This window comes from Oryx dammah, unplaced genomic scaffold (genome assembly GCF_014754425.2).
Source record: "Oryx dammah isolate SB20612 unplaced genomic scaffold, SCBI_Odam_1.1 HiC_scaffold_9, whole genome shotgun sequence".
Lineage (NCBI taxonomy): Eukaryota > Metazoa > Chordata > Mammalia > Artiodactyla > Bovidae > Oryx > Oryx dammah.
The window spans coordinates 12,637,032-12,654,306 of NW_024070193.1; the positions used below are offsets into that span (position 1 = coordinate 12,637,032).

General features: G+C 43.8%; 1 protein-coding gene across 5 annotated transcripts in view; it reads right to left on the reverse strand.

Annotated features, from left to right (window-relative positions):
* Positions 1–13,432, reverse strand: part of RFT1 (RFT1 homolog) — a 47,136-nt gene extending 33,704 nt beyond the window's left edge. For 3 of the 5 annotated variants that reach the window (XR_005722208.1, XR_005722207.1, XR_005722206.1), the window contains exons 1-6: positions 13,315–13,432; positions 9,632–9,717; positions 7,807–7,923; positions 6,476–6,665; positions 5,369–5,470; positions 1,561–1,698 (exon numbers count right to left, since the gene is read on the reverse strand). Coding sequence is in view for 2 of the 5 variants with exons in the window: in XM_040247189.1 (XP_040103123.1) it covers positions 1,561–1,698; positions 5,369–5,470; positions 6,476–6,665; positions 7,807–7,923; positions 9,632–9,717; positions 13,315–13,377 (696 nt within the window). In the remaining 3 variants the exon portion in view is untranslated. Of the gene's footprint in view, positions 1–1,560; positions 1,699–5,368; positions 5,471–6,475; positions 6,666–7,806; positions 7,924–9,318; positions 9,545–9,631; positions 9,718–13,314 lie in introns of those variants that run through there. The other 2 variants (XM_040247189.1, XM_040247190.1) reach the window with 2 other exon arrangements.
* Between the last annotated feature and the right edge of the window lie 3,843 nt (positions 13,433–17,275).

Sequence of the window (17,275 nt, forward strand, 5' to 3'; positions counted from 1 at the left end):
GGGAATACTCGAGGAGAGGAACTTTTCTGTACTCTCAGATGCGCTCTGTGGGCAGGGAGCTCCAGGTAAGAGAAGAGATCTTGAGTCTTGATCCACTAAGCCTACAGATAAGGCACCATGGCATCCAAAAACTGTGATGCTGATTTAGGTGAAAGGTAAGATCAGAATGGAGAGCTCTCTTCTAACAAGAACATACATGGCTTTGTTACATCATATCTGGTTTTTCTTGAAAAGTTGTACAACAAGATTCCTAACATTCTGAGACTTGAATTCCGAATACTTTATTACATTTTTCAAGTAATCATGGAAGAGCTTTAAGGAGAAGCCCAGCTGAAGCCTTACCTCAACTCAGTGAACCACCTCTAGCGAACAAACAAGTACGAGAAAAACGAAAAGTGGATCAGCCCAGACGGAGCAGGTCACAGGGCCACTGCACAGATGCAGTGCAGGAAAACACCACGGGCGTGACTCCTGGGCTGGAGACTCTGGCTCTGACCCCACAAGAGTCGGGAGATAAAAGTCAAATGGACCGAGAGTTGAAGTGTTGAGAGTTGAAGTGTTGAGAGATTATGCCTCCCTCCCCCCATCAGCCTCTGGAAGCCTCAACTGTCTACCTGGGGAAGCAGATCACCTGAGACAGTGGCCTGACACTAGACAAAGGAACCCTGCAGGGGCCTTCGGCTACGTCAGCACCTCCAGACTGCCCGTGCTAGACGTCAGGCCCGGGAAAAACCAAGAGACGGCAGCAGAACAGAGAGCGCGAGCATAGGGGGAGAGCCTGTGCTCTGCTGCAAGTCACGCCTATCTGGCTCCTGGCCTCACTGTGACTCCCACCCCGGGCAGGTATTTAGCTGCTAAGCCTCAGCTCTTCCTCCCTAAAAGAGAGATAACAATGTCAGCCCCAAAGAGTTGCTGTAACCATTAAACATGGTATGTAAATCATCTGGCACAGAGAGCGGCAGAGGGTTTCTCATCTGGGGGCAATTTTGCCCCCCAGGGGAGCATCTGGAGATATTTTTGGTTGTTACAACTGAGGGGTGGTAGTTATTGGTATCTAGTGGGTAAAGATCAAGAACGCCGCTATACATCCTACAATGCAAAGCACAGCCCCCACAACAAAAATTATGTGGCCCACCCTGGAGAATGAAATGGCAACCCACTCCAAATCCCAGGGACAGAGGGGCCTGGCTGGCTACAGTCCATGGGGCCACAAAAGAGTTGGATACGACTTAGCAACTAAACAACACAAATATATATATGTGCATATATACATTAATCTATAACTGAATCATTGTACTGTACACCTGAAACTAACACATTATAAATTATCTACATTTCAATAAAAGTTTTTTTTAATTAAAAAAAAAAATCATGCAACACAAATTGTCATTAGTGCCAAGATTTACAAACCTTGGCTGAGCACATAACAGGCACTTCATAAACGTGAGTTATCAAATTATCTTTGTTATTGTAACTATAAACAATAAATTGTCATTTCTTTCCCTCAAGGATAACCAGCATCTGTGATTAAAATGATAAGAGACAAAATACATTACTTACTCTACTTTTTGTCATACTGGGTAACAGATCTGTCATGCTGGAGACAGGAAGAGCTTGCTGCTTGGCTGATTCTGGGGAGCCCAATACCTTTGCAAAGTAAATAACATAGCAGAGCACCAGAACTGTAGTATAGAAAAGCTGAGAAAAAGAAAACAGTGAGTTTTAATTACACTGTTTTAATGTAAGCATAATTAAGAAGGGGTTTTCCGGGTGGCTCACTGGTAAAGAATCCACCTGCCAATGCAGGGGATGAGGGTTCAATCCCTGGGTCCTGAAAATCTCCTGGAGAAGGAAATGGCAACCTACTCCAGGATTCTTGCTTGGTAAAGGGAAATCCCGTGGACAGAGGAATCTGGCGGGCTACAAACCCAGCAACTAAATCACCACCACAATCACCATAACTAAGATGTGCCTATAGATTTGACCTTAAAGGCCAGTCAAGAAATAGAACTGTCTTAATTAACTGTACTTTCTACTGAGCAGTGACTCACCTTCTGGAAAACAGTACTAGTCACTAACACTCAGCTCCACTGCAGCATCTCTGGGGAAGGCATCACAACACTCCACCTGACTGGGAGAATAGCTCTTCCAGGCAGGCAGAACATAACTTCCATGACAGACATCCACTAGGGCAACCACACAGCAACGTCAGATACATTCTGAGAAGATTTGTATTTGGCCAAAGGGATGGCTTCCCCACCTAGACAGCACACCGTGAGGATCCATGCGTCCTGGCTGTGCTAATATCCAGGGATGTGCCATCATCCAGGGCTGGGGATTTTCCACGAACCCTGGAAACCTGTGACATTATGATTAAAAAGCAAAATTGAGCTGCTGGCTCTCCTCTCTGCCCAGCGCATGGGCAGGGCAAGAGCTACCACAGGACTGGGAGGGAAGAGGTGATAAAAGGCCCCACAACTCCTCCCTCTTCCCATCTGAGACAGAAAGTGGCTTCTGGTGAGGAGCAGCAGCCTGGGGTTTTGTCTGCAGGTTGGGAGGAGTATCCCAAGAGCCCCTTTTTACAAGTTCCCTTCTCCACTCTCAGCCTGAGAACAGCATTGCACAGTAGCTCAAGAAGGACTGGGATCTCCAGGCACCACTTTCGATCTGGAAATACCAAGGCTTACCGTGTAAAAAAGGCACACATCAAGGACTAAGAGGAGTCTGGATTTAGCAGGTGTAGGCCCTCTGCTTTCCAAACCCATCCACACCTGAGGACAGACCTGCTACCCACCCTCCTTCTTTCATGCCTCAAACCCTTTAAGACACAAAGAGTGTTGTGGCAGCCACACCATCTAATGCCAATGTCCTCTTTAACAAGCACCTTTCCCAGACCCCTGTTCCTGCCTCTGTCACCTTCCCACTGACCAGAGCCTGGGGAGGAGCAACAATCTCTTCGCAGAATATCCTAATTACAGGATCCCTGCCCCTCCTTTTAATTGAGGAAAAATTCACATAACGTTGACCATTTTAATCATTTTACAGCATAAAATGCAGTGGTTTTTAGTACATTCACAATGTTGTATAACCACCACCACTATCTAATTCCAGAACATTTTTCATCACCCTAAAAGGAAATTCTTGGCCCATTAAGCAGTCACTCTCCATTCCTCTATCCCCTGATAACCACTAATCTACTTTCCGTCTCTATGGACTCACTTACTCTGAACATTATATATTAATGGAATCATATAATGGGTGGCCTTTACTGCCTGGTTTCTTTCACTTAGCATAATGCTTTTGAGGTTCATTTACATCATAGCACATATCAGTATTTCATTTTTACAGCTGAATAATACTCTATTATATAGATATACCATATTTTGTTTATCCATTCATCAGCTGACGAACATTTGGTTGCTTCCACCTTTTGACTATCGTGAATAGTATTATACAAACATCTGTATACAAATTTTTGTTTGATCACCTGTCTTCAATTCTTTTGGGTTATATATCTAGGAGTAGAATTGCCGGATTATGTGGCAGTTCTATATTTAACATTTTGGGGAACTGCTAAATTGTTTTCTAAAGCAGCTGCACCATATTACATTTCTACCAGCAATGTATGAGTATTCCAATTTCTCCATATTTTCAACAATACTTGCTATTTCCTATCTTTTTGATAACTGCCATCCTAGTGGGTGCTAAACAGTATCTCATCGTGGTTTTGATTTACATCTGCCTAATGACTAATGATGCTAAGCATCTTTTCATGCGCTTATTTATATATCTTTGGAGAAATACCTATTCAAGTCCTTGACCCACTTCTGGGGTGGTTTGTCTTCTGTTATTGAATTGTGAGAGTTCTTTATCATTCTAGACTGACTCTTTTTATTTGAGTCATGATGCCAAGGGTTGAGGGACCTGCTTCAGGAGGAACTGGGAGACAAGCTGGAGAAAGGGGAATCCCAGCGCCATAGGTGGGGCTCCCCTGCTGATATGAGATGCTGTTAACTCTTCAACCTCTCCCACAGAGACTGACAATGTCCCAGAGAAGAACTTCCACAAGCCTTATGATAAGGATGCCAATAAAACTCAAACTCAGAACTGGCCTAGCTGATCTATGATATGATCCATGACGTACCCTGGGTGGGAGCTACAACAATCAGAAAATCATAATGCAAGTACCTTTCCCAAGAAGAGTCAACCAATAACTGGGCATCTCTATGGCCCTCCAATCCTATTAGGGAGAGTAGAGCACAAACATGATGAACATTGAGAATGGCAGTTCTAGGTCTAATAAACGGTGGCAAAAATAATCAGAAGCAACATTTATAAAACATGCAATTGTTGCAAGCTGCTCTTAGGAAGCAATTCTCATTCTTAATCTACAATTTTAAATCTAGCTCTTCTATGTTTCACAAAAATATCTGCAGTTTTTGCCCAGGACATAGGAAAACATTTTCACATAAATCATTACTAAGAATTTTAATTTGCTTTCCAATATATTAAGAAAAATTACAAATTAGTTTCAACTATGAAATGGTCTGATAACTATTTGATCTTAGGTTTCATTTTTTAAATTAGCACCTATAGTCTAGCTATAGGGGGCTTCCCAGGTGTCTCAGTGGTAAAGAATCCACCTGCCAAGCAGGAGATACGGGTTCGATCTCTGGGTCCTGAAGATTCCCTGGAGAAGGAAATAGCAACCCACTCCACTATTCTTGACTGGAAAATTCCATGGACAGAAGAGCCTGGCAGGCTACAGTCCATGGGGTCACAAAGAGTCAGGGATATGACTTAGTGACTAAACAACAAAAACAACAACAACAAAAATAAGTTATATATTTAATAGAACTAGAAAGATGAATTAGAACTAGAGAATGGGATAGAACTGAAGCCAAAACTGCTAAAACTGAAAACACACCTTCTATGACTTGATTCACGCTCTCTGAATTAGGAGAGATTTCAATCTAAGTTTAAAAGAGGCTTGGCAGAGATTCCTGCTATTCTGAAAACAACTGATTGAAATTCAGGGAAAATAACAGGCAATTTGATTCCTACCCTACCCCCTTGCTGCTTTTTTTTCTCCTCCAGGAGACTGTCAGACAATCAAAGATCAGTTTGATACAGGCTTGCCCACAGAACACCTAAAGCTTTCATGTATGAGAACAAGCTTTCATGTCCCCCTCACAGTGGGCAGACATGGCAGCCAGAGGAAAAGCAGTGCCAAGACCATCTTTCTAGAACTTACAGCCTTCTCCACATGCATGAATACTGCAAATGTAAACCACACAGTAACAGGAACAAGAAGTAGAAAACGGATGGAGAAACAGATTATACAAAAGTTAGAAGTCATAACTCTTACCTGGGCCAAAGAGAAAATGTACAGCCCCCAGTGAGGCAACCACAGCACAAGAAGGGCTGTCAGGACGCTCTTGAGGATTACTGACAGGCTCTCAGCAATCACCTGCAAACCCACAGTAAAGGGTACACTTTAGAGACATTATTAAAACTGAAGAGGCAAAGGAATCCCAGACAATCTGGGATAATGGTTACCCTGGTGGTAGGGGTGGGTGGGTAATATGGTTGGACACAGTATTTATAATGCTCTACTTTGAGACTTCCCTGGCAGTTCAGTAATTAAGACTTCACCTTCCAATGTAGTAGGGTTTGATCCCTAGTAGGGGAGCTAAGATCCCACATGCCTTTTGGCCAAGAAAACACATAAAACAGAAGCAAAACTTTAACAAATTCAATAAAGACTTTAAAAATGGTCTACATTAAAAATTTTTGTAATTAAAACAAAATACTGCTCTATTTCTTGGGTTGGGTAGTAGATTTATGGACCTTTAAGATTTATATATATGCTATATACTATATTGTTTTGTATGTATCACTTCCCTGGTGGTAGTTCAGACAGTAAAGAATCTGCCTGCAGTGCAGGAGACCTGTGTTCGATCAGTGGCTTGGAAAGACATCGTATAGAAGGGAATGGCTATCCAAAACTAAAAATGGTCTACGTTAAAAATTTTTTTAATTAAAAAAAAAAATACTGCTCTATTTCTTGGGTTGGGTAGTAGGTTCAAGGATCTTTAAGATTTACAGACTATAAACTAAATTGTTTTGTATGTATCAAATAATACACTTTAAAAGATGAAAAGTTAATATTATTATACAATTAAATAGAATCACTAGGAAAATCTGAAAAACCTCTATGGTCCTCTTAAATTCTTATTTAAACTAGTAACTTCTCTAGCAAACCCGTTCTTCATTAACAGTGCAGCAGAGGTAAATTTCAACCAAGCCCATCTGACAAATCTCAAGTAAATGAACTAAACTGACTGTGTTACCTTTTCTCAAATACATTTTGCATGCAAATTTGAAGAGCATTCTCTCTTATAAAAGCATTTTTTAAAAACCACTCTTTCATTTATTCTTCTCATTTCTCATTCACAGCAGAAAGCACACTGACCTTGAGCTTGACAAACATATGTGCTTGTGCCAAGACCCAGAAGGGCTCTCCCAGAAGTTCCACCACTGCTGAGAAGCCAAACACCACCACTCCAGTTCCATAGTGGGGGACAACGTGAGGATCAGGCACTTCGAGCAACTGTAGCCAGACCCAGCCCAGGAACAAGGACCAAAACACACCCAAAGGGACTCTAGAAAAGGGAAAAAAATGTCTTTTAATATGCTAAATATAACAATAAAACTAAATATATATTAAAATAGTAACAATGAACAAAAAAGAAATATAGTCATGATAAAAACAGCTACCACTTATTCAGGCACTTACTACATGCCAGGCACTATGATTCACCCCATTTATCTCACTGAGTCCTCACCATAATACTCTGTCATTACCCCCACTTACAAGATGAAGAAACCAAGACTGACAGGCATTGGGTAATTTGGCCAAGGTCTTAAACAGCTAGTCAAGGGCAGAAGCAGGACTCAATCCTGATCTGACTCCAAAGCCTGCTCCTATCCACTGTGTTACCCTGACTTATAACTCCCAGAAGTGCCTGCTGTTTTCACTTAGAATGACTAAAGGATGGTATAGAGCTGGCGTTATACTCCAAATAACTGGTAGTACAGTGCACAGTATCCCTTCAGGTGTGACCAAAAGGCTCTTCAGCATGACTGGGTGGCTAACAGTCATTCTCTAATAAAATAAACACCTACCAGCCCTTACAACAGTCACCTCCATGAGGTAATAAAGAGTTATGCAAGGGAAGGACTGGGAAACCACTGGAACCACCAGCCCTCTCGGCAGGATCTAAACTGCAGAAGAGCCATTACAATTTTTAGCTGATATACTTGGTCCTCAAGAATAATCTAAAAGGCTCTAAAGTGAAATCAACAAAACAAAATGGAGGAAAGATACAAAGAAACACTTCAAAGGCTTTCAAAAAATAATAAGTGGCTGTTAAAAGATCAGAACACACTGTAAAGAGAAATGGTTAGGAATAAAAAGATGGCACAGGCTCAGTGGGGAATCAAAACAGCAGAAACAGCCTCTGTTGTTTCTGAGGCTGAAGAGGGTAGAAATGGGGCTAGAAACGTGGCATAGAAACCCCCACCCAAAGCCACCTCCTGGCTCCTGGCTGTCCTGAGAGAAAACAGCCAGGGAAGATCCTTCACACAGACGTCCTCCCCTTCCTGCCCCATGCCAATGGCCCAGAAGTCCATTGCAAAACCCAAGCTGGAGACTATTCAGCTTTAGGCAAGAAATGCTGTTTAACTTCTCACACTTACTACACTTGCCTCCGTGAAACTGTCTGTGGCCAAAGCACAACTCACGTGAGCCACAGGAGGTTGAGAGTCTGGCTCCAGTCTCGCTGGGTGGCCCCGCTCAGACATGCTCTACGGAAGGCCTCTCTGGCCAAAAAGATGGTGGTTGAGTAAAGCAGTGTTAGCCTACAAAGGAAAAGCAGAAATCAACATGACGTGTAGTTTTTTCATAGACAACTTCTGGGATTTTCCAGCAACCGGGAGGAGGAAAAGTCTCAGTTATCTTGGTGGTGATGTGGAGGAGCAATGGCTTCTTACAGAAGCCCCTTTCCCAACTAATTGGACCCACACAGTAACAGAGTTAGGAACCCACTAAGAGACATATGAGTGTGTGCCCACAGAGAGTTACGCCTAGGAGAGAAACTGCCACAGCGGCCCCCACAGGCTGCAGCCTTTGTGCCTATGCAGAGGTGTGGCTCTGACCATAAGGAGGAAAAAAGGACAAGATATGACCCCACACAGAGGGCCTCCTGGCCACCATGACACTGGTGACCTAATGGCCCCTGTGAAAGAAGTTGAGGCTCTCCTGGGTGGAAAATCTCAATGCAGGCAATGAGGCTGGCAGCCATGACTGGGGCTGCTGTAACCCAGATGAGCTGGGCCTGTCTCCATCCTTCCTGGAGGGCAGCACCTAGGTGGATCCTCCTGCACCTTAGCAAAGAGTAGCTATGGTTCCCTTTCCTCAGCAGGCAGTGACCTGGGTGAAGCCAGAGTGGGGACAGTGCAGGGCAAAGGTACCTGAGGTTGCCCAAGGACCATCCTGCAACTCAGTGCATCAGCCCAGATGAGAGTGAACCATACCTTAAGCAGGTGGACAGGCCAGACAAAGGCTGTCAGTACAGGCATCTGGCAATCTGGGGAAGGCCAGCTGGGCCGAGGCCCAAACTGCTTTAAAATCTGAGAACCTAAGAGACCTTGGCCCTCTTCCTTCCTGTTTCTACAACAGCATTTCTCAAAGTATGGCCCCTACTTCAAAATCACCTGAAAAAACTATCAACGTGCAGTTCCTGGGCACCTCCTCAGCCCCACCTAGTACAGAGCTCACCAGATGATTCCTCTGCCCACCAAAGTTTGAGAGCTTCATTAAAGCTCCGAGAACAGCACCAAGAGCATATGTTCAGTAAGTATTATTATAGATGCAAAATGCTGTCTGGAACATACTGTCTTGTTTACCAGAATGTGAAGACACACCTGTGAACCTGAGCTATACTGAGCACGCTCATCGCTTCATATACTTTTGTGTCATTTGTGAAGACAGAATATGTGTGGGTGTCCATGAACAGACAGGAGGAGAGTAGAGGAAACAGAGTCTAAAAGACAAAGCACGCTGGCTTTCTAAGAGCCTCCGAGGATCTGATGACAAGGACTCAGTTCTCATCCCACTGCCACTTTCCAATTATAAAATTCACTAAGGAGAGAGGGAAGGTGCTGCTCTGGCCCTGCAATTACAAAGCACATCTTCACGATCTGCAGAACTCCTGCTTCCTTTGCTGTCAGCAGGACAAGAACACAGGATTATACCTGAGTTGGAGTTCGCAGTGAATTACTCCCACTCCTCTCCTGGGTTCTAAGAGCAGGCACAGCGGAAGAGCTGGCAGAGAAATGTGCATTTGGAGGCAGCTAATGGAAAACACACCATGGGTCCATTAAAAGCAACATCGCCTGCTCATCCCCCAAACCCAGCACGCTCCTCTTCTGCCCACTGCTGAAACACTCTGCTTCCGGTAAAGGTCCAAGCTTCTAGAATCTGAGGGTAACACACAGGTACAAAGTTTGAAGAAAACCCAACTAGGGAGGCGAGCTGTGGACAATGCCAGGGTACACTCCTTCTTACCTGACATTTACTATGCCAACGATTTCCTTCGATAGGAAGCGAAGAATAAACGCATTCAAGACAAAGGTAATTAATCGAAACAATACCTACCAAAAAAAGAAGACAAATATGTAAGAATAAACTATATTGGGAAGGTTTACTTTGCTGAAATGAACACAAGATGGCTGCTCTTCTTAATGTAATGACATACAGAAGCTTTGTCGGAGAGATTCTTTCTAAAATGTTCAAGCTGTCTGTACTGCTTTTGAAATCTTTCCTTGGGGTCTCTTGGCACTCATGCGCAATGATCAAAGAACCCAAGGTGCTTGGAAGTCTCCCTAGTTTACTGATAACAAGAGGGAAGCCGTGACAGATCACTGAATTTCTTCAGGTTCAAAGTCAGGCACTCCAGTGGGCAAAAAGGGAATTCTAGTTAGTGCTTCACAATGGCCCTCACTCCAACCTATTTAGAAAGAGCATACACTTAGCAAGTGGAAGCCTGCATGATACAGCAGACTTAGCAGGAATCATGGAGTCTAATGTCTCCTTCTTTTGGGCTTAGTAATACCTAAGGATCTGATACTGATGTTGAATCTCTTTGAACTTTAGTTTTTTCAATTAGGAACCAGAAAAGGCTATATGCATTTACTGAATATTTGCCACCTTCCAGAGAGGAGATGAAATATCTTTTAAACAACTGCAATAATATAAAACAGAGGGAAAAGGAAAACAGTCTAGCTAATGCCATTGGAAAAGGAAATGCCCCAAGATTTTCAAGCCTGTCAATTAAAAAAACCCACCTGAACAAAGAATTCTTCCCATGAGACAGAGAAAAACAGGTTGTGATTAAATGAGGTTGCCAAATGAGGATAATCGCTGGGGTGCAAGCCTCACTAAGTGACACCCCCCTCTGCAACCTCACAGCACCACAGGTGTAATTCAAGGGCACTCCAGAGCAAATGATGCAAATGACAGGTCACTTCTGTGTCAAGCACTCTGAGTTACACGTGAACAGTTATTATCTGGAAGATTCAACTGAAGTATGCCAATGGACCACAGTGATATTTCACACAGAATATCTCTGGGAAAAGGTATGACCAAAAGGGAGACTGCAGTCTAACATGGTCCCCAAAGTGTCACAAAGTAGCAAGGTCTCCAAAGCCAAGACATCACAATGCTAATCTTTATGGAGTCCAAGATGACCTTTTGAAAATCTCAGGAAAGCTCGGTAGCTTCTCCTGAGAAACATGCTGATACATACATAAAACACCAAATTCTGTATTCAGTTTTAGAGATCTGAAACGAATTCATGCAGCTCTTAACAGAAAAAATTTTCTCAGCTCAGCATCTCAACTCACCATTTAGCTAAATTTGTTTTCGAATTTTTGTAAGCCTCAATTTTCATCCCCGTCAAATGAGGCTACCTGTCTCACAGAGCTGATAACAAGGACCAAGCAACACCATAGAAGTGAAAGCATTTTTGAAAAATGCATACAATAAAAGGAATTAATAATTTCACTATGGCTGGCTCAGAGTGAAGACAGGCAATACTCTCTCAAATTCTTGCAGAACAGAGTGTAATTGCAAAACTACTGTACCTCAAGTGCCTGCATTGTAATTTGAGAAAGCACACAAGATTGAATTAAAACACTCCAAAAAACCTAAACATTATGGCTATTAAACACACACACACACACACAAACACACACACACAGAGACTTCCTTGGTGGTCCAGTGGTTAAGACTCAACACTACCAGTGCAAGGGATGTGGGTTCCATCCTTGGTTGGAGAACTAAGATCCCACATGCTGTGATAAAAAAAATAAACACATAAACACATTTATGTTAACTTCAAAGTTACTGTTGGTAATAAACTTAATGTCTCAGGCCATATCCATATCTAATTGGCTTAAGGTTTGAGCTAATGAAGCTATGAGGTTGTTCACATTCCCCATTATTTGCTCCATATTGTGGCCCTTATTAGCAACAAAGTCTTCATTTAACTTTGTAAAGGACTTGATAGTTTTTTCTAAAAAGCCCTTTCCCACCTGTTAATTAGCTGATCCCTAAAAGCAACCAGGTAAATGCACAGGAAGCAAGTAAGTCTCAGAGCAAAGGGATTTGCCACACGAAAAGCAAATGACCCAGCTTGACCTTATGGCTAAGGCCGTCAGACACCTAGGCTAGTGGCTTTTCTGCTATGACTTGTTTTCTTTATATGAAGCCAACCTCAGTAGTAAGATATCGTCAAAGGTTGAAGAATCAACATTGTGGATAAAGTACTGAATTCAAACAGCTATCAATGTGGTGAAATAGGAAAGAAATACAACCAAGTAACTCGAGATTCACCTAATTTAGGGTTACATGAATAGCTAACTAAGTGCATATTTGTGCAAGGAATTCTACGTGCCTTACATAGCTCATCCTATTTCATTCCTGCAATGACCATTTTAAAAGTTCGTATTAGGTGGCTCAGAGGTTAAAGCGTCTGCCCGCAATGTGGGAGACCTGGGTTCGATCCCTGGGTCAGGAAGATCCCCTGGAGAAGGAAATGGCAACCCACTCCAGTATTCTTGCCTGGAGAATCCCATGGACTGAGGAGCCTGGTGGACTACAGTCCGCAGGGTCTCAAAGAGTCAGACACGACTGAGCGACTTCACTTTCACCATAATAAAAACAGCTAACATTTAGTAAGTATTTACAATATGCCTAATGACATTGAGATTGCATTATCATTCTCATTTAAGATGAGAAATTGATGACTGTAGAAGTCAAGAGATTTTCACCAAAGGCAGGCACTTGGCAAGTGACAAGGCCCTAACGTGGTCTGCCTGATTCTTTCTCTCAACCTCCACGAGAAAAGCTGCCTCTCTAAAATAAGGCGGAGAGTAGATTCAGGGCTTTTGTGAGTAAGGGTTGAAAGGCTCAAGAGCAAGACAGAGAAAAAAGGAAACACATGAATGACCTTACTTTATGGCTAAATGACTTAGAATGACCTGGTTCTAGGGTTAAAAGAATCTTTACGATAACATTCGGATCAACTGGCATGCACCACATCTGACAGATGATACAGATGCCAAGAAGAGTAAGTGATTTGTCCACGGTCACGCTGCCGGAAGGAAGATGTAGTCAACATACTACTGTGTTAAGTAACAATTATCCATATAGGCCCAACCCAGCCTCACAGCAACTTTATGACCTAGGTACTGTTATTACTCCCATTTTATGAGGAGTCTTCCGTCATGCAGCAAGCACATGATAGAACCAAGATTCCAAATCAGGCCTGTCTGAACCCAGGTCCCTGTTCTTAGCTATGCCATACCGTCTCTCTGAACTCAGTGGTGGTCAAAGTTTGAAAAAAAAGGTGTTTGAGATAAGGAGTGTTTGAGAAAAGGTGTTTGAGATATGGATTTAAAAATAAAACAAACCAAAAAAAAAAAAACAACTGCCTTAATAAAAAGAAATTCTAGAGCACCCGAGGCATCCCTCCCCTACTGCCATATGGGAAATAGAATGCTCAAAAGGGAAGTGATTTGTCTGCAGTCTCCCAGCTCTGGGCCCAGGTGTCCCCTCTCAGGCGCCACTGCCTCTCGCCAAACCCCTCCGTATTAGCTGTGTCCACGCCGGAATGGTCTCTCAAGGGCCCGAGGGCCTCCCCGTGAATCCCGGCTATAAGACGGGCTGGGGCCGGCCCCCCAGAGTACCTGAAGGAGCAGACCTGAGGAGGCCAACCGAGCCGCCTGGCCCAGCACCTCCCGGCTGCCCATAGCCTCGGCGCACGGGCTCTGTCATCAGGAAACGACGCCGACAACCGACTTCGTCGACAGAAGATGGCGTCACTGAGTGACTCACTCGCTGACTGGCAGTTTTCGTACGGCGGAGGCGGGGCACTGGAAGATCTGGCCCTTTAAGGGGGCGGGAGTTGGGCTGCATCAGTGTAGTTGCGCCGCCTCACCGCTCAGGTTTCTGCTAATCAGTGTTTTGTGTGTCTATCCCTCAGTTCAGTTCAGTTCAGTCGCTCAGTCGTGTCCGACTGTCTGCGACCGCATGAACCGTAGCACGCCAGGCCTCCCTGTCTATCACCAACTCCCGGAGTTCACTCAAACTCAGGTCCATCGAGTCGGTGATGCCATCCAGCCATCTCATCCTCTGTCGTCCCCTTCTCCTCCTGCCCCCAATCCCTCCCAGCATCAGAGTCTTTTCCAGTGAGTCAACTCTTCGCATGAGGTGGCCACAGTACTGAAGTTTCAGCTTTAGCATCAGTCCTTCCAATGAACACCCAGGACTGATCTTTAGAATGGACTGGTTGGATCTCCTTGCGGTCCATGGGACTCTGAAGAGTCTTCTCCAACACCACAGTTCAAAAGCATCAATTCTTCGGCGCTCAGCTTTCTTCACAGTCCAACTCCCACATCCATACATGACCACTGGAAAAACCATAGCCTTGACTAGACGGACCTTTGTTGGCAAAGTAATGTCTGCCTTTGAATACGCTATCTAGGTTGGTCATAACTTTCCTTCCAAGGAGTAAGCGTTTTTTAATTTCATGGCTGCAGTCACCATCTGCAGTGATTTTGGAGCCCAAAAAAATAAAGTCTGACACTGTTTCCACTGTTTCCCCATCTATTTCCCATGAAGTGATGGGACCAGATGGCCATGATCTTCGTTTTCTGAATGTTGAGCTTTAAGCCAACTTTTTCACTCTCCTCTTTCACTTTCATCAAGAGGCTTTTTAGTTCCTCTTCACTTTCTGTCATAAGGGTGGTGTCATCTGCATATCTGAGGTTATTGATATTTCTCTCGGCAATCTTGATTCCAGCTTGTGCTTCTTCCAGCCCAGCGTTTCTCATGATGTACTCTGCATATAAGTTAAATAAGCAGGGTAACAATATACAGCCTTGACGTACTCCTTTTCTGATTTGGAACCAGTCTGTTGTTCCATGTCCAGTTCTAGCTTTTGCTTTCTAACCTGCATATAGGTTTCTCAAGAGGCAGGTCAGGTGGTCTGGTATTCCCATCTCTTTCAGAATTTTCCACAGTTTATTGTGATCCACACAGTCAAAGGCTTTGGCATAGTCAATAAAGCAGAAATAGATGTTTTTCTGGAACTCTCTTGCTTTTTCCATGATCCAGCAGATGTTGGTAATTTGATCTCTGGTTCCTCTGCCTTTTCTAAAACCAGCTTGAACATCTGGAAGTTCACGGTTCACGTATTGCTGAAGCCTGGCTTGGAGAATTTTGAGCATTACTTTACTAGCGTGTGAGATGAGTGCAATCGTGTGGTAATTTGAGCATTCTTTGGCATTGCCTTTCTTTGGGATCAGAATGAAAACTGACCTTTTCCAGTCCTGTGGCCACTGCTGAGTTTTCTAAATTTGCTGGCATATTGAGTGCAGGACTTTCACAGCATCATCTTTCAGGATTTGAAACAGCTCAACTGGAATTCCATCACCTCCACTAGCTTTGTTTATAGTGACGCTTTCTGAGGCCCACTTGACGTCACATTCCAGGATGTCTGGTTCTAGACAACAACATTCTGTTGTTTTCCTCTATTTCTTTGTATTGATCGCTGAGGAAGGCTTTCTTATCTCTTCTTGCTATGCTTTGGAACTCTGCATTCAGATGCTTATATCTTTCCTTTTCTCCTTTGGTTTTCGCTTCTCTTCTTTTCACAGCTATTTGTAAGGCCTCCCCAGACAGCCATTTTGCTTTTTTGCATTTCTTTTCCATGGGGATGGTCTTGATCCCTGTTTCCTGTACAATGTCACAAACCTCCGTCCATAGTTCATCAGGCACTCTATCTATCAGATCTAGTCCCTTAAACCTATTTCTCACTTCTACTGTATAATCATAAGGGATTTGATTTAGGCCATACCTGAATGGTCTAGTGGTTTTCCCTACTTTCTTCAAGTCTGAATTTGGCAATAAGGAGTTCATGATCTGAGCCACAGTCAGCTCCCAGTCTTGTTTTTGCTGACTGTATAGAGCTTCTCCATCTTTGGCTGCAAAGAATATAATCAATCTGATTTCGGTGTTGACTATCTGGTGATATCCATGTGTAGAGTCTTCTCTTGTGTTGTTGGAAGAGGATGTTTGCTATCCCTACACGTCCGAAATAAATTAAATATTCTGACCCTACTAAGAGATGGTGTTAAAGTAGCCAAAGCCCCTTCTCTAAAGCTCCCAGCCCATCAACCAAGAAACCCTACCTTCCCTGGCTTCATGTGCCAAAAGGAACAAACTATTAAAGGACCTGCGTAAAAAGAGTCTTGATAATTTGGCCTTCACTTACAACATCACAGCCATGGTCCCCTAAATCAGACTGGACAAGACTGTCCCAGTTTTACAGCGAAAACACTGAGGACCAGAAGTTAAATTCAACATCTTCACGTGTGTGATTTTGTGTAATGCTTTCTCAAGTGCTGAAAATTGGACCCTGTCATCAGAGGGGAATAAGGTGAGACCTGGAGATGTGAAGTGACTTGTTCATGTATATGCAATTTCTACCTGGGTGGAGCAGACCCCAGACTCCAGATCCTAAACGTGCCTCTCTTATCTACGTACTACCAGTTGTGAGAACAGAGAAGAAGTGCTTCAGAAAATGTAAAGTGCCTAACACAGTCATTAGTTGTTCTGTCCATGCTATCATCTGCTATGCAGGCCCTAAAAGTCCTGTCTATCTCTTTTAGGCTCTAGATGATTTGACCCCAACTTACCTTTCAACCACCTTTCACACTATCACTGCCCTTTCCCTGAAACTTTCTAGACTCTGTCCTTTCAGATCCCTTACAGGCCCTAATTGGCCTTTGTTCTGCTGCTATCTCTGCCCAAAATGCCCTCTTTGAGGCACCACCTATCCTCCCAGACTCCACTGTTTGTGAGTACAACAGCATCTTCTGTGGATTGAATGTGTTGTCCCCAAATTCATATGTTGAAGCCCTAATTTCCAGTGTGGTTGTAATTGGAGGTGTGGCCTTTGATAAGCAATTATGTCATGACAGTGGAGCCCTCATGAATGGGGTTAGTGACCTTCCAAGAAGAGAAGAGAGAGGAACTCTCTCCCTGCCCTGTGAGGATACAGCAAGAAGGTGGCTGTCCAAAGCAGGAAGAGGGCTCTCACCAAGAACTGAACCAGCCAGCACTTTATCTTAGACTTCCCAGCCTTCAGAACTGCAAGAAATAAATTCCTATTGTTTAAACCACCCAGTCTGTGTTATTCTATTACAGCAGCCTAAGCAGATTAAGATAGCACCTGTAAAGCACTTTGTAACCTAGCCCTTGACCTAGGCTGCCTGCCCACCCCCTCAGACCTTAGGCTGGCAGGTGAGGTAGGCCCTGGCTCCCTTTATCCCCAGCGAAGCAGCTGCCTCCTCCACACCTCCTCCTTGGAGCACAACCAGCCAAGAGCTCTTCATGTCAACATACTCTAACCCTAGTCATTTGGGTGGGCTGAGTGACTAGGGAATCGTTTCACTGAGGGCAAAGAAGCCAAGGAGGAAATTCTCCAAGGTAAGTCCAAAGTGCAAAGTCTCCCAGGAGTCCAAGGTACAGACTCCAGAGGACTTCTGGGCCGGGAGTCAGAGGCCCTTTTCTCTCATTCCAGAGGATAGGATTTAGCAAGGAGGCGCTGAGCAGATGCTCTGTGCCCAGTCATGTGGGAGAGAA